Source organism: Erinaceus europaeus, unplaced genomic scaffold (genome assembly GCF_950295315.1).
Source record: "Erinaceus europaeus unplaced genomic scaffold, mEriEur2.1 scaffold_398, whole genome shotgun sequence".
In the NCBI taxonomy this organism is placed as follows: Eukaryota; Metazoa; Chordata; class Mammalia; order Eulipotyphla; family Erinaceidae; genus Erinaceus; species Erinaceus europaeus.
Window position 1 is genome coordinate 1 of NW_026648076.1, and position 22,101 is coordinate 22,101.

At 53.5% G+C, this 22,101-nt stretch overlaps 1 protein-coding gene across 1 annotated transcript in view; it reads right to left on the reverse strand.

Annotated features, from left to right (window-relative positions):
• Window positions 1-13,949: 13,949 nt before the first annotated feature.
• Window positions 13,950-22,101, reverse strand: part of LOC103125428 (unconventional myosin-XVI) — a 57,059-nt gene continuing 48,907 nt past the window's right edge. The window contains exon 7 of the mRNA XM_060184707.1: window positions 13,950-15,101. Within this exon, the coding sequence (XP_060040690.1) occupies window positions 14,904-15,101 (198 nt within the window). The 3' untranslated portion in view covers window positions 13,950-14,903. The remainder of the gene's footprint in view (window positions 15,102-22,101) is intronic.

Here is a 22,101-nt window from a genome sequence, read left to right on the forward strand (position 1 = left end):
AGTCTAGGGGCTTGAACCTGGGTCTTGGCACAGTGCACTATGTGGCCTACAAGACGTGCCACCTACTGGCCTCTGACGACATCTACAAAACTATTGGGCTATAATTCCACACCTTTCCCACCACCAGAGCTCTGCGTCCCCGTCTCCTCCGTTGGAAACAGTAGTGGTTCTCCCAAGGTCACAGATATGGGCTGACTATTATTTCTATTTACTTTTATTTTTTTGGTAGCATCTTTCTTTATTTATTGGATAGAGACAGCCAGAAATCAAGAGGGCAGGGTGTGTGTGTGTGTGTGTGTGTGTGTGTATGTATGAGAGAGAGAGAGAGGGAGAGGGAGAGGGAGAGGAGAGGGGGAGGGAGAGGGGGAGGGAGAGGGAGAGGGAGAGAGGGAAAGGGAGAGGGAGAGGGAGAGGGAGAGGGAGAGAGAGGGAGAGGGGGAGAGAGGGAGAGGGAGAGGGGGAGAGAGGGAGAGGGAGAGGGGGAGAGGGGGGAGGGAGACAGGGAGAGAGGGAGAGGGAGAGGGAAAGGGAGAGGGAGAGGGAGAGGGAGAGAGGGAGAGGGGGAGAGAGGGAGAGGGGGAGAGAGGGAGAGGGGGAGAGGGAGAGGGAGAGAGGGAGAGGGAGAGGGAGAGGGAGAGGGAGAGGGAGAGAGGGAGAGGGAGAGGGAGAGAGGGAGAGGGAGAGGGAGAGGGAGAGAGGGAGAGGGAGAGAGGAGAGGGAGAGGGAGAGGGAGAGGGAGAGGGGGGAGAGAGGGAGAGGGGGAGAGGGAGAGGGAGAGAGGGAGAGGGGGAGAGGGAGAGGGAGAGAGGGAGAGGGGGAGAGGGGGAGAGGGAGAGGGAGAGGGAGAGAGGGAGAGGGAGACAGGGAGAGAGAGAGGAAGAAGGAGAAGGGGAGAGGAGGGAGAGAAAGGGAGAGAGAGAGACCTGCAGCCCTGCTTCGCCACTAGCAAAGCTTTCCCCTGCAGGTGGGGATGGGGGCTCAAACCTGGGTCCCTGTGCTCCGTAACACGTGCGCTCAGCCAGGTGCGCCACCAGCCGGTCCTGTGACTAGCACTGCTGTAGCTACGTCCTATCTGTCTATCTAAGTTTTGCCCGTTTTCCCCTCTGGCCCTGCCTTCTCTCCCCTTCTGAGTCACGCCTGCACCTGTGGCTACCCCGATGTCCTCCCTTTTTTCCTCTTCTCTCTAGGTCCTGATGGAGTTGGGGATTTGAAGAGCTTTTTCTTCTCTTCTTTTCAATCACAGCTTTCCTTGTGTTTGAGGTAACTCTGGTTTACAAGACCCTCTGTATGTGTCCCCCGACGTGTAGCCGCCCATCTCTTCAGGGTGAGAAGCTGCCCCTCAGTGTCCACCGAAACCCCACAGCCTCCACGGGGCCCGGCATCGTGCAGACAGTCCGCCCTCCCTGGACAAGCCCGGGCGGGATTCAGGGCTGGGAGAGGAGAGCCCAGGCTCCTGCCTGGACGCCCATGATATTGCCACACTGCTCGGCGTCTCCCTGGCTCTAGGACCAACCGTCTCTCCTCTCCCCTGCTCTGCCTTCACAGCACCCGGCTTTTAAGCGGCTAACACTCGGGTGGGGGGTGCACCTGGCAGAGCGCACGTGTCGCGGGGCACAAGGTCCCAGGTTTGAGCCCCTCGCCCCCACCTGCAGGGGGGGAAGCTTCACAAGCAGTGAAGCAGGGCTGCAGGAATCTCTCTGTCTCTCTCCCTCTCTCCCTCCCCCTCCCCTCTCAATCTCTATCTGTCTCTATCCAATAAAAAATAAACAAAATATTTTTAAAAAAATACAAGGTAACTCTATACCCATAAAGAATTTGGATCCAGACTCCCAGAGGGGGAGAAATGTCAGGGGAGGATGACCAGAGGGCTCTGAGCTCCATCCAACTCTATCAGGACCCGGAAAGAGAAGAGGAAAAATGGAGGGACAGTGAGAAGTAGCAACAGGCATAGGTGTGTAGGTGTGACTTAAGGAAGAGGAGAAAAAAAAACAAAAACAAACAAACAAAAAAAAAAAAAGGAAGGAAGGAAGAGGAGGCAGAGCCATGAAAACAAATGGGCCAATATATAAAAATATCCATAGTTACGGAACTACCAGCCCATGTCTGTGAGCTTGGGAGAAACACTGCAGTTTCCAGCGGAGGGAATGGGATGGGGACGGGAACGGTGCGGAATTATGCCCCTGTCATCTCATAACTTTGTAAATCAATACTAAGTCACAAATTAGAAAAATTACAAGGTAACAAACAAAACGTCACCGGGGCTATTCTTGCCCTCAGACGTCGGGACTGTCACGCGTCTGAGACGAGAAGGCTGGGGTTGTGTTTCCTCAAATGCTGGAGGACTAGAGCTGCCCTTAGTAAGCACCCCAGATAGCCAGTGACGGGCGTCAGGGAAGCAGGGCTTCTCCCCGGGCTTCTCCTTGGGATCTCGGCGTCTTGGGGTTTTTGCTTCTTGTTTTCACTCAGCGCCATCACGGGGGGGGGAAGGACCGTTACAATTTTGAAAACAAAACAATTTTGAAAAAAAACAATTCACATTTTTATTTTTTAAGTGAGGGAGACATTCAGAGATGACTTGGCTTTTGTTGTCTTCCCTTTCCCTGATGGAAAAACACAGAGAATTCCTCCAGCACGGAGAATTCCCATGTGAGGACACAGGGAGGGTTAGGAAGATGGTCTCTGAGCCGTTCCCATAGGAGACTGTGCTAGACTCTGCAGCCCAGCCTGCTGTCTCGGGGCAAGGAAGCCCGGAAACTACTCTGAGAGGCCTCTGAAGCCTCTTTCTAGACCTTGCTGGTCACACCTTGTAGAAGGGAGGCAGCCCGACACCCCTGCCACCAATAGTCACGGACTTTCTCCAGGGATGGCCTCAGCCAGAGTCACCGTAATGAGGCCAGCGGGAGGCACTGCCATTAGCGCGCGAGCACACGCACACACACTACAGCGCGTAAGGACCCGGGTTCAAGCACCTGGCCCTCACCTGCAATGAGGAAGCTTCACTGGCGGTGAAGCAGGTTTGCAGGTGTCTGTCTTTCTCTCTCTCTCTGTCTTCTTCTCCTCTCTCCATTTCTCTCTGTCCTATCCAGTAACGACATCAATAACAACAACATCAATAACTACAACAATAATAACTACAACAACAATAAAAAAACAAAGGCAACAAAAGGGAAAATAAATAAATAATAATAAAAAATGATTCAGGAGAGATATAAGCCCTCCTGTGGCCTCTCCAGGACCTGCCCTCACGGCAGAGCAGCCATGGCGGGGACTCCCCACACTCTGCAGGGAGGCTGGTCAGCCTGCTCTGCCCTTCGAGGAAGACGGGTCCTGACATGAGAGCAGCCTGGAAGGTTCCAGCTGTGACATGGACTGTGAGCTCAGACTGACAGGGACTCGGAGGCCACACAAGCTCCTGTGCTGATGTGAACAGACGTGGGGCCTGGGGCAGGCGGATGGGGTAGACAGTTAATTTCATTCATAGATTTTCTCCATGTTTGGTAGCTACTCTCTGCCCTAACCCAACTTTCTAGCCCTTTTCTCTACTCTGACACCATTTTCACAGGCTATTTATTTTTGTCCAAGTTAACTATCAAACTCAAGCAAAACAATGATAGTCATGGGCCCCTAGGAAAAGGCCTAGAATGAACTGTCTAGCTTCTATAGACCCTGAAATCCCTGTTCTCATCTGCTCTGTTCCTACTTTTTGGTTCCTGTTCATTAATCATTTTATTCAGCTTTATATCTTGCTGCCTTTCAGCCACCGAGCTACAGATGCTACCATGACGCCACCCTGACCTCCCTGGGCAGACGCCCTCACCCCGTGTGTCCTGGAGCCTCCCCTCCCCAGAGCCCTGCCCCACTAGGGACAGACAGACACAGGCTGGGGGTGTGGATCCACCTGCCAACACCCATGTCCAGCGGAGAAGCAATGACAGAAGCCACAACTCCCACCTTCTGCTCCCCCCAAAAACAATTTTGATCCATAGCCCAGTGGGGAAGAAGTGATAGGAGGGAGAGGATAAGAGGGCTCTGAGCTCCAGCTCCGTCAGGACGCAGAGAGAGGAGGAAAAGGGGGGGCATTGGGATGTAGAATGGGGTTATAAGTGGCTCCAGTGATAACCCTGGAGGCAAAAAGAGATGGAGGGTGTGGGGTAGATAGCATAATGGTTATGCAAAGAGGCTCTTACGCCCAAGGCCCCAATGTCCCAGGTTCAATCCCTGCACCACCATAAGCCAGAGCGGAGCAGGGCTCTGGTTAAAAAAGTAAACGATTAATAAAAGAGAGAGAGAGAGTAGAGATTGCGAAGCTATGCTTTGGGCAAAGAGGTGAGATTAAACTCAGGATCTACTGAGTTCTGTCAGTACTTGAACTCAACCCAGGCCTACTGTTCTGTTCCTACTTTTCTTTTCTTTTATCTTAATGTTCATTGACTTAATGAATGATTAGATTTAAAAAAATTTTTATTGGAGGATTCACGTTTTATAGTCAGCAGTAAACACAATAGTTTGTCCATGCCTAACATTCACCAGCTTCCCACGTGACACTAGGGTTGCTGCCCTGAACCAGGGCTGTGAGTCCAGTCGGGTGGTGGGTCCTCCTACCCACCTCTCTCCAACAGTGTTGTTTTCGATGGGTTAGGTTGTTTTCGCCGGGCTGGCTTCACGGGCGGGTAACAGACGACCAGGGACTCATGGTTGAGCTGTAGGCAGTATCTCTTTATTCATGCAGGACACGGCACAATCTAAGACGAGCTAAGTTAAACTCAAGTTCAGTACTGTAAAACTCACAATGCTGTCTTTATATATACTTCCCAAGTAGGGTGGAAACAGGATGTGACATAGAGAGGGTGGAGAGAAAAGTGACTGGTGAAAATCAGAGTGTGACAAAGAGGGGGCAGATTAGGCGAGAATCCTATCACTGAACCACAAATGCCCTGGAGGGAGGGTGGAACTTGTTAACAGCGGTTATGTAAATAGAATGAAGTGGTTATGTAAATAGAATAGTGTTAAGCAGGGGGGATTTAAACCAAATGAAACAGAAGGGGTCTCATGCATACCAACACAACAGGACGCATGAGGGTGACTGTTAAGAGACCCCGCCTGAGTGACAGAACAGAGGGCACTGGGGCCTCAGGACCAGAGACAGTTACTCCGCAGTGCAGAATTCCAACTCCTGGGGGAAAATTGGAGGGCAAGTAACTTGTCCCTCTCGTGAGGTTTTTTTCTTGTGGTTGGAGTGTTCTGGGGGAGGTGAGCAGTTTGCTTTTTTCAGGGTCTATCTTTTCTGCTGAGGCTGAAAGGAGAGGGAGTGTTTTGGCGTTCAGCATGGAGACCAGCACCTCAGCCCCTCGCTTCCTAAGTCCTGTCTGTCTTCACACCTTCCTGCACCGGAGGCCTTTGCCGGTCGAATTTTCTGTGACTTTGTCACTCTTGTTAGAGGGCATTTGCTGCTTCTAAAAAGCTTAAAATGGTAGTCCCTTATCAAAAGATTTATTGATTGATTTATTCTTTGAATTTTTTTTCTTTTGCCTTTGGGGTTATTGCTGGAGGTTGGTGACAACACTACAAATCCACTGCACACGGTGGCCATTTTTCCATTTTATTGGAAAGGACAGAGTGAAATTAAGAGAAGGGAGAGAGAGAGAGAGAGAGAGGGAGAGAGGGAGAGAGAGAGAGAGACAGAGAGAGAGAGAGGGAGAAATACCTACAGACCTGCATCACCACTTGTGAAGCTCCCCCCCACCCCGTGTGTGGGGAGCCGGTGTCTCGAACCCAGATCCCTGCAGGGTCCCGGAGCTTAGTACTGTGTGCATATGCACTTAACCAGGCACACCACTGCCTGGCCCTTATTATTATTACTTTAATAATTTGTTTTTACTTCTTTAACTATATTTTATTTGATAGTGCAGTGAGAAATTTACAAGAGGGAGATAGGGAGGGAGACAGAAAAAGAGACACCTGCAGGTCTGCTTCCCACTCGTGAAACTTCTCCCGAACCCAGGTCCCTGCACACTGTAATGTGTGCTCGTAGCCAGGGTGCCACCTCCCGGCCCTTTTACTTGTTTACAGGGGGGGGGGTGGAGAGAGAGAGAGAGAGAGAGAGGGAGAGAGGGAGAAGAGAGAGAGAGAGAGGAGCACACTAGAACGTTTCTCGGCTCCAGCACAAAGTGGCCTCTGGTGTTGTAAGCGTGTAAGTCCCGCACTCTGATGCTCAGCCATCTCTGTGACCCTGGGAGGCCTTTTCCAACAGGGAACTGACAGGATCTCCAGCCCCAAGCTGTTCTGAGACACTCTTCTCCTCCAGTGAACAGCCCTGTGACTTCCGCTATGTCAAGAGGCTGTATCGAGGGGTGCTCTCAATGGACAACCCCCCAGGGGCTGTGCTGGGTGGGCCTGCCTCTTGCTGTCCCTCAAAAGCCGGTTTGATCCAGCTCAACAGATGCCCCCCCCCACCCCTCCCCACCCCAGACCCAGGCCCCTAGAAACGCCCTCTCAGAAAATGGCAGAATTCCTGCCGTCCCGTTCTCGCGGGTTGCCTGAACTCGAAGAGGGCTCCCACCTTCTGTGTGCTGGCGTCCGAGAACCTCCAGAAATCTTAGGGCCGGGCGGTGGCGTGCCTGGCCGGGTGTACATGTTACCTTGAACCTCCGGAATTCTCAACTGGAATCTGCTCTTAATTCCATTTTATTTGAGCTTTGGTCTTACCCTGGGCCTGTGCAGGCCTTTCCGCGTTTCTCTCTCTCTCTCTCTCTCTCTCTCTCTCTCTCATTTCCTTTTGACTTTAGCAACTAAGTGGTCACAGCAGGGGAAGGTCACCCCGGAGCGGTGAGCTCTGGAATCTTCTTAGGAAGCAGCAGGTGTGAAGCCAGCAGCTACCCCAGGACGGACGCAGTTGGAGGACTCCCTCCAAGGCCAGAGAAGACCCACTCCACGCCCACCACAGTGGGGAACCTCCATGGAAGCGAATCCACAGCCAGGGCCTCCTTGTTCTTCATATCACAGGCAGGCCTGCCTGTCGTGCAGGGGGTGCGGCTGTTCAAGCGTCGGATAGGATAGGATATTTTAGGTGGAGGCAGATAGGCTTTGCTTTTTTCTTTTTTAAGATCTGAAAAGTGGTCTGAGACACGAGAATGGTTGCACCCTAAGACCTCCTAAGACTTGCACTTTGAAAAAGCCGTCTTTCAAGTTTCACAAAGCATCCCGGGAGTTTAGAAGAACATACCGAACCCACAGCAATAATGGAACGCCCATCCCAGGGGTCGGCGGAACTTGGGCAAAAAGAAAAAGAAGAGAAAAACCACAAAGGGAATTCTTTGTAGCCTCGGCCTGTGGGTTTCTTTGGCAAAGCCACTGCTTATGAATAAGATGTAAAGGAAGCATAAAAGGCCGCAGAAGGTGTTTTGGATATACATATTTGAGGCAGCCTCTGGATATTCTCGGGACTTTGCCGCCAAACAGCTGATGGGCACAAGACTACTGTCACCTCCCTACGGGGACCGTTACACAGAAGATGCAGAATGAAAGGACACATGAAACGTTGACTGGGGACACTCTCCCCCCGGTTTAGACATGATTTGGGGGGGGGTTCCAGGAAGGTGACACAGTAGGCAGAAGGGAGGGCTGGCAGGCACGAGGCCACAGAACTGAATGCTGTGTGACACGGGGCGGCACTGTGGGCTCCCTCGCCCACTCACGAAATACATGTAATTCCTTAGAAAGAAAGAAAAAGAAAAACAGTCAAAGAGACAGCACAGTGGTTCTGCAAGACTTTCATGTCTGAAGCTCTGAGGCCCCAGGTTCGATCCCCAGCACCACCATCAGCCAGAGCTGAGCAGGTCTCTGGTCTCTCTCTCTCCATATATATATATATATCCTCCAGGGTTATCGCTGGAGCTCAGTGCCAGTACTACAAATCCACTGCTCCTGTGGCCATTTTTTCCAGTTTTATTGGACAGGACAGAGAGAAATTGAAAGAGGAGTGGAGATAGAGAGGGAGAGAGACAGAGAGACACATGCAGACCTGCTTCACCACTTGTGAACCTTCCCCCCTGCAAGTGGAGAGCTGAAGGCTCAAACCAGGGTCCTTGTGCTGGTGCTTACACTTCATACTATGTGCACATGACCCTGTGTGCCACTGTCTGCCATATATATGATTTAGTTTATTTTAATGAGAAAGAGTAGGTACAGAGGGAAAAATGCTGGAAGAGAGAAAGGGACCAGAACACTGTTCAGTTCTGACTTACGGTGGGGCCAGGGATTGAACCTGGAACCTCAGAGCCTTAGGTTTGAAAGTGTATATATATATATATTACATTTTCTACACTCCTGCCTTCTCTTCCTTTCTAGTTCACCTCTATACCTGTTACTACTTCCAAGTGTCCATCCTTTTTTTTTTCCTCCTCTCTCTCAGATAAGAGAAATGGTGCCTGGCTTCCTCTGCTGTTTTGCAGATTCAATTTCCTTTCAGTGTTGGGATAAAAAACAAGATTCCTGGGGACAAACGCTTTGGGTCCTGGTGGATTTGGGGTTCAGAGCCCTCTGGTCATTTCCTCCTCTGGGAGTATGGACCAAAGTTATTTTGGGGTGCAGAGGTGAGGGTTCTGTCTCTGGTCTCTTGATAGTACGGCACATGTCGGAGAAGCTGCCCACGGAGCGTCTGCAGCCCCCAGCCTTGGTCTCCGGACGCCAGGCTGTGAGCAGCCTCACCTGTGCACACACACCTGGGCCTTCGGGCTCTGAGGCTCTCTCCAGGGCACAGAGGACCCCGGAGGAGACAGGTGAGACATGGCTTCCCGCTTCGGGGGCTGTGCAGGGAGCCTGGTCCAGCTGCCGCAGGAGCCACCATCTGAGGCTAGGGAGACGAAGGGGTCACTAGAGAGATTAGGGCCTTGCTATTTCTGGCTGCTCACTGTTCTCCCAGTCCTGGCTGCACGGCACCTCCAGCTCCCGATGCTGGGTCAGCTGAGGACCGGCCGTGCGGTTTGCCCCGTGTGCGCCAGGGGTGGGGGGTGGCCACTGGGCTCTCGTGCCAGCTCCCTGGCGTCTTCTCCCACCGCCCTTGGGCACCACGGCGGAGCCTCCAAGGGTCGTCTGAGGTGAAGTCTGTCAGAGCTATCGTCTGAGAGGATTTCTGCTTTTCTGCTTCACGAGGGGGGAGGGGGGACGGACTCTGCAGCCACAGAGACACCTGCCCACGGCGCCGAGCGTCACCTGGAGAGCCAGGGTGTCGGGGTTCCTCGGGGGGAACGAGGTAGGGGTGAGCTCGCCAAAGGGTCTTCCAGCAAATGGTACCAGCGGATGATACACAGACCTCTTTAGGGTCCCGTTGTGGGGGACGGAACACCTTTATTGTCGCAGTTACAAGTTTATAAAGCTGTGAGGGGACGTAGCCAGCTGGCCAGTGAGGTCAATGTCTCTTTATAAGGGAAAGGAGGGCAAGGCAGCGAGAGGGTGTGGATGGTGATGCAGGGACGGGGAAATAGGAATTTAAGGAAGGGGGAGTCGGGCTGTGGCGCAGCGGGTTAAGCGCACGTGGCACAAAGCACAAGGACCGGCCCAAGGATCCCGGTTCGAGACCCCGGTTCCCCACCTGCAGGGGAGTCGCTTCCCAGGCGGTGAAGCAGGTCTGCAGGTGTCTGTCTTTCTCTCCCCCTCTCTGTCTTCCCCTCCTCTCTCCATTTCTCTCTGTCCTATCCAACAATGATGACATCAATAACAACAATAATAACTGCAATAACAATAAGAAAAACAAGGGCAACAAAAAGAGAATAAATAAATATTTGAAAAAAAGAAATATAAGGAAGGCGAAGCCACCAGAAAGGGGGGAGCACTGGGTGATGCGGTGAAACTGACAGGAAGGTTGGAATTCTCCCGCGTACTCTGACCACATCTCACTCGACCGCAAGGCTGGCATGCCAAGGGAGACAGACAGACGAGCTTCCGGGGGTGAGGGTCAGCCATCCATGCTCAAGCACACATCAGACCCACACCAGGGCTCGGGGGCAGTCACCAGCAGCGTCCGTGTCAGTGTGGGCACGTCAGACCCACACCAGGACTCGGGGACAGTCACCGGCAGGGTCCCTGTCAGTATGGGCACGTCACACCCACACCAGGGATCGGGGACAGTCACCAGCAGGGTCCCTGTCAGTGTGGGCATGTCACACCCACACCAGGGCTTGGGGGCCATCACCAGCAGAGTCCCTGTCAGTGTGGGCACGTCACACCCACACCAGGGCTCGGGGGCCATCACCAGCAGAGTCCCTGTTAGTGTGGGCACGTCACACCCACACCAGGGCTCGGGGGCCATCACCAGCAGCGTCCCTGTCAGTGTGGGCATGTCACACCCTCACCAGGGCTCAGGGACAGTCACCAGCAGCGTCCGTGTCAGTGTGGGCACGTCACACCCACACCAGGGCTCGGGGGCCATCACCAGCAGAGTCCCTGTCAGTGTGGGCATGTTACAACCACACCAGGGCTTGGTGGCCGTCACCAGCAGCGTCCGTGTCAGTGTGGGCACGTCACACCCACACCAGGGCTTGGGGGCCATCACCAGCAGAGTTCCTGTCAGTGTGGGCATGTTACAACCACACCAGGGCTTGGTGGCCATCACCAGCAGCGTCCATGTCAGTGTGGGCACGTCACACCCACACCAGGAATCGGGGACAGTCACCAGCAGCGTCTGTGTCAGTGTGGGCACGTCACACCCACACCAGGAATCGGGGGCCATCACCAGCAGAGTCCCTGTCAGTGTGGGCACGTCACACCCACACCAGGGCTCGGGGGCCATCACCAGCAGAGTCCCTGTCAGTGTGGGCACGTCACACCCACACCAGGGCTCGGGGGCCATCACCAGCAGCGTCCCTGTCAGTGTGGGCATGTCACACCCACACCAGGGATCGGGGACAGTCACCAGCAGCGTCCGTGTCAGTGTGGGCACGTCACACCCACACCAGGGCTCGGGGGCCATCACCAGCAGAGTTCCTGTCAGTGTGGGCATGTTACAACCACACCAGGGCTTGGTGGCCTTCACCAGCAGCGTCCATGTCAGTGTGGGCACGTCACACCCACACCAGGAATCGGGGACAGTCACCAGCAGCATCTGTGTCAGTGTGGGCACGTCAGACCCACACCAGGACTCGGGGACAGTCACCGGCAGGGTCCCTGTCAGTGTGGGCACGTCACACCCACACCAGGGATCGGGGACAGTCACCAGCAGGGTCCCTGTCAGTGTGGGCATGTCACACCCACACCAGGGTTTGGGGGCCATCACCAGCAGAGTCCCTGTCAGTGTGGGCACGTCACACCCACACCAGGGCTCGGGGGCCATCACCAGCAGCGTCCCTGTCAGTGTGGGCATGTCACACCCTCACCAGGGCTCGGGGACAGTCACCAGCAGCGTCCGTGTCAGTGTGGGCATGTCATACCCACACCAGGGCTTGGGGGCCTTCACCAGCAGGGTCCATGTCAGTGTGGGCACGTCACACCCACACCAGGGCTCGGGGACAGTCACCAGCAGGGTCAGTGTGGGCACGTCACACCCACACCAGGGCTCGGGGGCCATCACCAGCAGCGTCCCTGTCAGTGTGGGCATGTCACACCCACACCAGGGATCGGGGAGAGTCACCAGCAGCGTCCGTGTCAGTGTGGGCATGTCATACCCACACCAGGGCTTGGGGGCCTTCACCAGCAGGGTCCATGTCAGTGTGGGCACGTCACACCCACACCAGGGCTCGGGGACAGTCACCAGCAGGGTCAGTGTGGGCACGTCACACCCACACCAGGGCTCGGGGACAGTCACCAGCAGGGTCAGTGTGGGCACGTCACACCCACACCAGGGCTCGGGGACAGTCACCAGCAGTGTCCGTGTCAGTGTGGGCACGTCACACCCACACCAGGGCTCGGGGACAGTCACCAGCAGAGTCCCTGTCAGTGTGGGCACGTCACACCCACACCAGGGCTCAGGGGCCATCACTAGCAAGGTCCATGTCAGTGTGGGCATGTCATACCCACACCAGGACTCGGGGGCCGTCACCAGCAGAGTCCATGTCAGTGTAGGCATGTCACACCCACACCAGGGCTCGGGGGCCATCCCCTGGCTGCCTGCATCCTCAGAGCCCCTGGCCCCTGTGTCCACACTTCACTGGTCGCCCACCCCCCAAGCCACTGAGATGAGTCTCAGGGCCACTAGGAAACAGGAGAGTCTGGAGATCCCCAGGGCAGACAGATGGGACCAGCAGGCCACCCAGGCCACAGGCTGCATTCTGCTCCTGTAGGAAGTTGATGTTCTGCTTCTAATCCTGCTTATAAGACCTTCTGTTTTGGTCATCACGTTAGGTTCCCTTGTATTGCTTAATGCTGTGGTCTATTTACATAATCATTCTTTTCATTGTATTAATGCCCACTGGTTCCAGCTTGTTTTCCACTCCGTCCCCTCTCCTAGTCACACCCTGTTTTCCACCGTTTAATCCCCACTGGCTGCACTCTCTTTTTGCTCTACCCTGTTTTACACCCTACCACTTTCTTCCTGGAGAGTCCAAATGCAGATGAATAAAGCCAGCATGGCATTGCATGGCCTTGCATCCCAGCTCAGCCATGAGTCCCTGGTCGTCTGTCTCCCGCCCTCGAAGCTAGCCTGGCATCTGGCGCCCTGAACTGGGACCGGCAGGAAGTTACCAGGATGTACCAGCGCTCACCGTGCCCGAGGACCCTCAGCAGCCCCTGGGAGCATCATGTAAGGTGGGGAAACACAGAGAAGCTCAGAGTCACGCCCGACGCCCCTTCCTGCCTCCTGCCTTCCCTGCTCTGGCTGCAGGTGGACTGGGTGCCCACACTCCTCTTTGTCTTGGCCCATGGTAACCCAGGTTGGCTTCTCTCTTTGTTCCCAAGCACCTGAGCTTCTGGGCGAGGACTCACCTGACCTTGGGGCTCCGGGTTCCATGACCATAGAAGGAGCAGGTGCCCAGACGTGAGTCAGTAACTCTGCACTTGGGAACCCCCCTCAGGAAGACCTGAACCCCAGCAGCGCTGTTTGCAGAGCCTGTGTGAGTGTGTGTGAGTGTGTGTGAGTGTGAGTGTGTGAGTGTGTGTGTGTGAGTGTATGTGTGTGTGTGAGTGTGTGTGTGTGAGTGTGTGAGTGTGTGTGTGAGTGTGAGTGTGTGTGTGAGTGTGAGTGTGTGTGTGAGAGTGTGAGTGTGTGAGTGTGAGTGTGTGTGTGAGTGTGTGTGTGAGTGTGTGTGTGTGAGTGTGAGTGTGTGAGTGTGAGTGTGTGTGAGTGTGAGTGTGTGTGTGAGTGTGTGTGAGTATGAGTGTGTGTGTGAGTGTGTGTGTGTGTGAGTGAGTATGTGAGTGAGTGTGTGTGAGTGTGAGTGTGTGTGAGTGAGTGTGAGTGTGAGTGAGTGAGTGTGTGAGTGAGTGTGTGTGAGTATGTGAGTGAGTGTGTGAGTGTGTGTGAGTGTGTGTGAGTGTATCTAAAGCTGTGTCTATGGGAAAATGTGCCTTGTCTATAAGAGTGTGTAAGTGTGTGTGTGCATAACCGTGAGTGTGTGTGTCTGTGTGGCTATGCCTATGTAACTGTGTGTTTCTATAAGCGTGTCTAACTCTGAGTGTGTGCATGTTAGAGTCTGTCTGTCTGAATATGTGAGTCTGTATGTACACGTGTTTTATATGTGAGTGTATGAGTGTGTGTATGTTTGCATGTGTGTGTCTGTGTATGAGTGTGTATGTGTGTCTGTGAGTCTGTATGTACATGTGTTTTATGTTTGAGTGTATGAGTGTGTGTATGTGCGCTTGCATGTGAGTGTGTGTCTGTGTGAGTGTGTCTGTGTGTCCTCACCTGGTGCCCACCTGATCAGGTCCACACGTGGTGAGGTGGCCTCCCCCGGCAGGACACAGCAATGTCCCTGGGAGGCCCCCACGAGAAATGACAGGAGCCCCAGGAGTGCAAAGCGTCTCCTTTTATTGGCACATGGACTCTGCAAAGGCTGCGGGACTAGAAGCTTCCAGGGAGCAAGACAGGACAGCGGGGCCATGGCTGGGAGCCGGCGGACGGCAGAAGCAGGCCGCCGGGGGCCATGCAGGCGCTGGGAGGGGCAGGGGACAGGTGACAGGCTGTGGTTCCGGCTGTGGTGACCGTGGAGTTGGGACCCTTCTCCCTCCACCTGGCTCAGCCTGCAGCCTCAGGTGCTGGGTGGAGTGCCTGTCCCGTCCTGTCCCCTCCCGCCAGCCGGCTCTGGAGCCGGGGGGCTCACGTCCAGGCCCCCGGGAGGTGCAGGACACGGGCAAGAAGTGGACAGCTCCCCTGGGAGGGCTGGGGACCCCCAAGGACACAGCAGAAGCAGCAGCGACCACCATGGTGAGGTTCCTCTGGGATGCACGCCAGGGGAAGGACTGCAAGCGAACAGCAGAGCACAGAGCTGGAAGGAGGGACACCACGTGATTCCGGACATGAATTTTAAAAACCTGTGCTTTGAAAAAAACAAAAGGGAGCACCACTGATTGAGGGAAAAAAAAAAGTATAAAAAGACTTGTCCATAGGAACGATTTTGGGATCCCAGGGAACGCCAATGCCCACGCGAGTTTGTGCCGAGAGTAGGTCCAGCCCGACTGCTGTGGGTGCGGTGGACAGAGGTCTGGGCCCCAGCATCTGCTTCTGCCCCTCTGTACGCCGATGCCCTCAGCACTGTCCCCCACCGTGGCCTGCCCAAGGGTCCCAGGACCTTGTAAACGGGGGTCTGAGGAGCGGAGAGCAAGCCTAGGAAACGTGTAAGAAAGAACGCACACGCACACGCAGGCACACGGAGTCAGTGTGTCCCCGTCTCGTGCTCAGCTGTGGAGACAGACATATGGACAGAGCACTGGGACTGTCCCCGCGACCCCATGGGGTCCCTGAGTCTGCAGCGGGGGCCCTACAGGGGGGAGTCCCAGAGCTCCGAGGGCTTCTTGAGCAGACCGGGCTTCTTGCAGGGGGGCGGGGGTGGCGCCCGGGGCTCGGGGGCCTGCAGGCCCGGCCAGTCCTCCGTCCGCTCGCACAGCTGGCGCCTCCAGTCCAGCAGCTGCTGAAGGGCCGTGCTCTCATTCCCTGAGAGCCTGAGCTGGTGGATGACCTGCGGGAGGAGACAGAGAGGAGAAGCTGACTCTGACTCTGGGCCCAGAGCAGGGACAGGGGGTCTGGGGGGGGGGGAGAGACCCCAGTCCCGGGTCCTGGTTCTGCAGAACCACCAGGCGCTCCCCTGGGGGAAGTGACCCAGCTGGTTCTGAAGTGCAGCCTAAAGACGAGAGAAGAATCAGCGTCATCCAAGGTAGTATTTGACCCAGAGCCGCATACAGGTCGAAAGTAAACCCCATCAATGTCCCACCATGGTTTTTATTTTTAAGAGAACAGAACAACAGCTACACCTTTTTTCCCCTCCTCTGGGATGGAGCTGGAAGGCATCCTGTGACGTGAGATCAGCCAGAGAGAGCAGGATGAAGATGGGCTGATCTCACTCAGAGACAAAAGTGGAGACATCAGAACAGAAGGGGACACACCAAGCAGAACGTGGGCTGGGTTTGGTGTCTTGCCCCAAAGCAAAGGACTCTGGGTGGGCTTGGCGTGGTGGGGGGCTTTCAGGTCCTGGTGCTGATGGTGGAGGAGGACCTGGGCTGGAGGTGAGTGTTTTGCAGAAAACAGACATTATAAACACGGATCAACAACTGTATTTACTGCTGGCTTTAAACCATTAATCTCCCAATAAAAAGAGATACATTTATCTGGAATGAAAAAAATACCTAGAATCACCAAAACATACCTGAAGGAAAAAACAAAACAAAACTGGAGACAAAACGCTTCAAGGAGACACCACGTCACCCCAGTGAGAATGTCCCACAGCAGAAAAGGCAGCAGCAGCAAATACTGGAGAGGCTGTGGGGACAGAGGAGCCTCCTCACTGCTGGTGGGAATGTCAGGGGTCCAGCCCCTGTGCAGAGCAGTCTGGACACTCTCAGAAGGTGGAAGGGGACCTTCCCTGTGACCCTGCCATTCCTCTCCTGGGGACAGATCCTAAGGAACCCAACACATCCATCCAGAAAGATCTGTGTGCACCTGTGTTCACAGCAGCACCATGTGTAACAGCCACAACCTGGAAGCAGCCCAGGTGTCCAACAACAGATGAGTGGCTGAGAAAGCTGTGGTCTAGATGCACCATGGAATACTACACAGCTGTGAAGAATGAAGTCACCTTCTTCACCTCCTCTTGGATGGAGCTTGAAGGAATCATGTGAAGTGAGATCAGCCAGAAAGAGAAGTTACTAAGAAGCTCTACCCAGCAGGCCGTCATAGTAACCAGCACCCCTGGGTGTGACCCTGTGCTGGGACTGTCATCATGGGAACAATTCTGAAGACTAAGCAAAGCCATCTGACAACAGTCATGGTGAACTGGGGTTGCAGGGGAGGGTTTTGACATGAAAGTCTTGCCAGTCCCCCAAGTCACCATTTCCCTGCTTGAAAAAGTTTCTCTATCTTTCAAAGTTTCTCTATCTTTAATACATATCTGTAGAACTTCTGCCTACCAACCACTAGGAAAGACTTTCCTAGTGAGAATGTCCACGTCCTGACTTGTGTCGTTGAGTGCAAGGAGCACCATCTTGGAGTTAGCCTGCAAGGGCTGTCCGCACTTCCTTGAGAAGCCAAAGGAAGACAAAACTGACGTTTGCAATAATCAACTCGTGCTCAGATAAAGCCTTTTGCCCGGAGAGTCCCTGGGCCTTTGCTTTTTTTGTTCATTACGGAGATTAACGGGTACTGAGTGGAACCTCACGGTCACTGAAGGATTCTTGCCAGGATGGCAGAAATGAGCCGCTAAGATATTAACGTCATTGATCTGCTGGCTTGGAGAGAGGGAATAAGGTTCTCAGCTCCCGCCGTGAGCGACGTCTCCCTTGTGCCTCAGACCGCAAGAGCAGCCGCTGCTTCCAGCATCCAGCACAAGGGAGTTCAAGAGCATTTTGGGATTAAGGGCTGTGAAACAGTGGGCAGAAGGCCAGCAGGAAAGGAACTCTGTCATGGAATACAAAAAGAGGTAAACACCAAAGTCAAGAATGCGTTAGGTGTGAGCAGAAGGGTGAGAAAAAACAAACAAAGAAAGAAAGAAGTAGGAGATAAAACGCTAGAGAGAAAGAAAGATGACACCACTTGGCAAGACAGAGAGGACTGCGTGCGTGTCAGTGATCAGGACACAAGCACCACAGACACGCTGTCTATTTAGATGTGCTGAAAATACATCCCAGAGGCCGTTACAACTGAAAGGGGAAAAAAAAAGACCTGAGTGTGTTCAGAATGATGCTTTTGTGTCTCTGTTCACTTCTTATTTTTAAAATTTTTTTGTTTATAAAAAGGAAACACTGACAACACCATAGTGTAAGAGGGGGACAACTCCACACAGTTCCCACCACCAGAACTCCGTATCCCACCCCCTCCCCTGACAGCTTTCCCATTCTCTATCCCTCTGGGAGCATGGACCCAGGGTCACTGTGGGATGCAGAAGGTGGAAGGTCTGGCTTCTGTCATTGCTTCCCCGCTGAACATGGGCGTTGGCAGGTGGATCCATCCTCCCAGCCTGCCTCTCTCTGTCCCTAGTGGGGCAGGGCTGTGTTCACTTCTCTTATGCAAAGTGGTGTGGAAGGTGCTTATACTGAATACAACAGGAAAAGTATAGACGCTAGTAAAAACAGCCACCAAAGGGGCCAGGGTGGGTGTGCCTGGCAGAGGGCACACACACGTGACCGTGCACGGGGATGCAGGTTCAAGTCCCCAGTCCCCAAGCCTCACCTGCAGAGTGTGCGCAGAAGAAACCTCACAGAGCTGGAGCAGTGCTGCTGACCACGTCCTCCTCTCTGTCTCGCCCCTGTCTCTGCCTCTCTGTCTCTGCCTCTCTGTCTCTCCCCTGTCTCTGCCTCTCTGTCTCTGCCTCTCTGTCTCTGCCTCTCTGTCTCTCCCCTGTCTCTGCCTCTCTGTCTCTGCCTCTCTGTCTCTCCCCTGTCTCTGCCTCTCTGTCTCTGCCTCTCTGTCTCTCCCCTGTCTCTGCCTCTCTGTCTCTGCCTCTCTGTCTCTGCCTCTCTGTCTCTCTCTGTCTCTGCCTCTCTGTCTCTCCCCTGTCTCTGCCTCTCTGTCTCTGCCTCTCTGTCTCTGCCTCTGCCTCTATGTCTCTCTCTGTCTCTGCCTCTCTGTCTCTCCCTCTCTGTCTCTGCCTCTCTGTCTCTGCCTCTCTGTCTCTCTCTGTCTCTGCCTCTCTGTCTCTCCCCTGTCTCTGCCTCTCTGTCTCTGCCTCTCTGTCTCTGCCTCTCTGTCTCTGCCTCTATGTCTCTCTCTGTCTCTGCCTCTATGTCTCTCCCTCTATGTCTCTGCCTCTCTGTCTCTCCCTCTCTGTCTCTCCCCCTGTCGATGCCTCTCTGTCTCTCCCCCTGTCTCTGCCTCTCTGTCTCTCCCCCTGTCTCTGCCTCTCTGTCTCTGCCTCTCTGTCTCTGCCTCTCTGTCTCTGCCTCTCTGTCTCTCCCCTGTCTCTGCCTCTCTGTCTCTGCCTCTCTGTCTCTGCCTCTATGTCTCTCTCTGTCTCTGCCTCTATGTCTCTCCCTCTCTGTCTCTCCCTCTCTGTCTCTTCTCTCTGTCTCTCCCTCTCTGTCTCTGCCTCTGTCTCTCCCCCTGTCTCTGCCTCTCTGTCTCTGCCTCTCTGTCTCTCCCTCTCTGTCTCTTCTGTCTCTCCCTCTCTGTCTCTGCCTCTCTGTCTCTCCCCCTGTCTCTTCTCTCTGTCTCTCCCTCTCTGTCTCTTCTCTCTGTCTCTGCCTCTCTGTCTCTGCCTCTCTGTCTCTTCTCTCTGTCTCTGCCTCTCTGTCTCTGCCTCTCTGTCTCTGCCTCTCTGTCTCTCCCCCTGTCTCTCCCTCTCTGTCTCTTCTCTCTGTCTCTCCCCCTGTCTCTGCCTCTCTGTCTCTCCCTCTCTGTCTCTGCCTCATCTTCTACCAAAAGAAAAATGAAAGTGGAGAAATCACAACAGAAGAGGGAACACTGAGTGGAACGTGGACGGGATTTGGCGTCTGGGGTGGAGGAGAGATTCCATGTCCTGGAGCTGATGGTGGGGGACCAGGGTGGGGGTTGGAGTGTGATGTGGAAAACTGAGGAATGGATGAACCACTGTGTTTTACTGTTGACGGTAAACCGTGATTCCCCCAATAAAGGAAAACAAGAAGAAACGGTTAAAGAAAGGCTAGGCTGACTGTGGACAAACGGATGCTGTTGCCTTACACGGGGACATACGTGGAGACGCGTAACTGTAACCACCAGCTGCCAGTGACGTGTTTATTTAAAAATTTATTACCTTTATTTATTGGATAGAGACAGTCAGAAATCCAGAGGATGGGGGAGACAGAGAGACACCTGCAGCCCTGTTTCACCACTCAAGAAGCTTCCCCCCTGCAGGTGGGGGCCGGGGGCTCGAACCCTGATCCTTGTGCCCTGTGATGTGTGGACTCAACCAGTGATCTGTCTCTGTCCTCCCTGCTTGCTGTGCACCAAGGGAACCGAGTCAAGTCACTCAGAGACCTGTCTAGTACGTGAAGACCCCAGAGAACAAAGGATGGGGGCTGGGCTCTTCACAGAGAGATTCCACACCCCAAGCCCACCAGCAGAAATAAAGTTTCTCCTTTTCCAAAAGGACAAAGAAAAAAAAAAAGAAAAGAAAAAGAAAGAAAAAACCATCAAGAACAACAGAGTCATTCTAAATAGTAACCATGGTAACAAACAAAACAAAGCAAAAAGGAAATAAAAATACCTCAAAAGGTGAGGACAGAGTGTTTCAACTATATGACGGAGGCTTAATGTGCTTTACCGAGACTTGTGAAACGCAGCAGATTGTGAGGCCAAAAAAGTCACGACCGCCAAAGAGTTTCAGTGGGTCAGAAGGGCAAAGGCACGCGGCCACGGCTGGGTTTCAGGTTGCTTCAGTAACATAGGATAGGCGAGCCCTGCCAGAACCCCTGCCCCACTGGGGACAGACAGACACAGGCTGGGGGTGTGGGTCCACCTGCCAACACCCATGTCCAGCGGAGAAGCAACGACAGAAGCCAGAACTCCCACCTTCTGCTCCCCATAGAGAATTTGGGTCCAGGCTCCCAGAGGGGTAAAGAACAGGGAAGCAAATCAGATTGATGGGGTTTACAGTCAACAATATTTATACCCCTTCCCCATATTAGGGAGCCACTCTCTTCCCTGATCCAGCTTTCTGGTCCTTTTTCCAGCCATGACATCATCTCTCCAGACAATAACTTGGATCCACCTGCATGTCAGATTTCAGGCTCAGGGGAAAAAAAAAAAAAACTAGTATAGCCACAGGCCCTTTGGAATTTAAAATATGCCTGCTAGCTATCTACAGAATGGAGGCCCCTCCCCAACTCTTCATCTGCACTATTCCAGCCTTTAGGTCCATGATTGGTCAACAATTGGTTTGGCTTTGTATGTTAACTCTCTTTTCAGCCACCAGGTTCCAGATGCCAGCAGGATGCCAACCAGACTTCCCTGGACAGACGACCCCACCAATGTGTCCTGGAGCCCCGCTTCCCCAGAGCCCTGCCCCACTAGAGAAAGAGAGAGGCAGGCTGGGAGTATGGATCCACCTGTCAACACCCATGTTCAGCGGGGAAGCAATGACAGAAGCCAGACCTTTCACTTTCTGCATCCCACAATGACCCTGGGTCCATGCTCCCAGAGGGATAGAGAATAGGAAAGCTGTCAGGGGAGGGGATGGGATATGGAGTTCTGGTGGTGGGAATTATGTGGAGTTGTACCCCTCTTATCCTATGGTTTTGTCAATGTTTCTTTTTTATAAAAATAAATAAAATAAAATAAAATAAAATAAAATAAAATAAAAAGAACAGGGAAGCTTCTAATGGAGGGGCTAGGACAGGGAACTCTGGTGATGGGAACTGTATGGAATTGTACCCCTGTGGTCTTACAATCTTGTTCATCGTTATTAAATAGCTAATAAATTAAAAACAGATACAGTAGTGTCTGCACTATTCTGCAGCACCTGGGAACATCTCAATCAATTCTTCTCCATCCTTTAAATTGCATCTCCTGGGACTGGGGAGACAGCACTGGGTCTGCAAAAGCCTCTCCTGCCTGAGGCTCTGAGGCCCCAGGTTCAGTCCCCAACACCACCATCAGCCAGAGCGCAGCAGGGCTCTAGGCTTGTTCTATATACTTCTGTTTAACATAAATAATACAGATATGTGTATATATGTATATAGCCTGAAAAGCCATTGCCAGGGCTGCATGTCCCACAAGGACTGCATGTCCCACAAGGCCCTGCTCCAAGCAAAGGAGAGACCCCTGTCCACTAGGAACACCAGCCAGGTACTTGGGGCAGCAGAAAGCCTGGAGGCCTTTAGACTCCAGCAAATGGATGGTGGGGGCTGGGTGGCCCCACAGCCAAGTGGACCTCAGGTAGGTCTTCAAACAGGGGCCCCTCCTCTAGGGTCTCCGCGGAGACTCCACACCTCCAGGTGGGGCTCCTAAAATTCAGGGTGTGAGGACCGGGGAGGGGGGACCGGCTCGTGAGGGTGGGGCTCTTGTGAGTGGCTCTTCTCTTTCTCTCTCATTTTTTGTTAAATTTTATTATTGATTTAATAATGATCAACAAGTTTGTGGGATAAGAGGGGCACAATTCCACACAGTTCCCACCCCCAGAGCTCCCTGTCCCATCCCCTCCATGGGAAGCTTCCCTGTTCTTTATCCCTCTGGGAGTCTGGACCCAAATTCTTTATGGGGAGCGGAAGGTGGGAGGTCTGGCTTCTGTCATTGCTTCTCCGCTGGTCACGGGCTGCAGGACATTTTGTAACCAGGTGTTCACTTTCAGGGCCCAGAAGTACTAAGGTTACTCGCAGTGGGTTAAAGATGAGGAAAGTTATCAGTGGAGGGGATGAGATATGGAAGTCTGGTGGTGGGAACTGTGTGAAGCTGTACCTCTCTTAGCCTATGGTTTTGTCAGTGTTTCCTTTTTATAAATAAAAAAATAAAAAACTGGGCTAGGACTCTGTCCAGGCTCTCATGCCCAGCAGTTCCCCACAGACTGTCAGGAG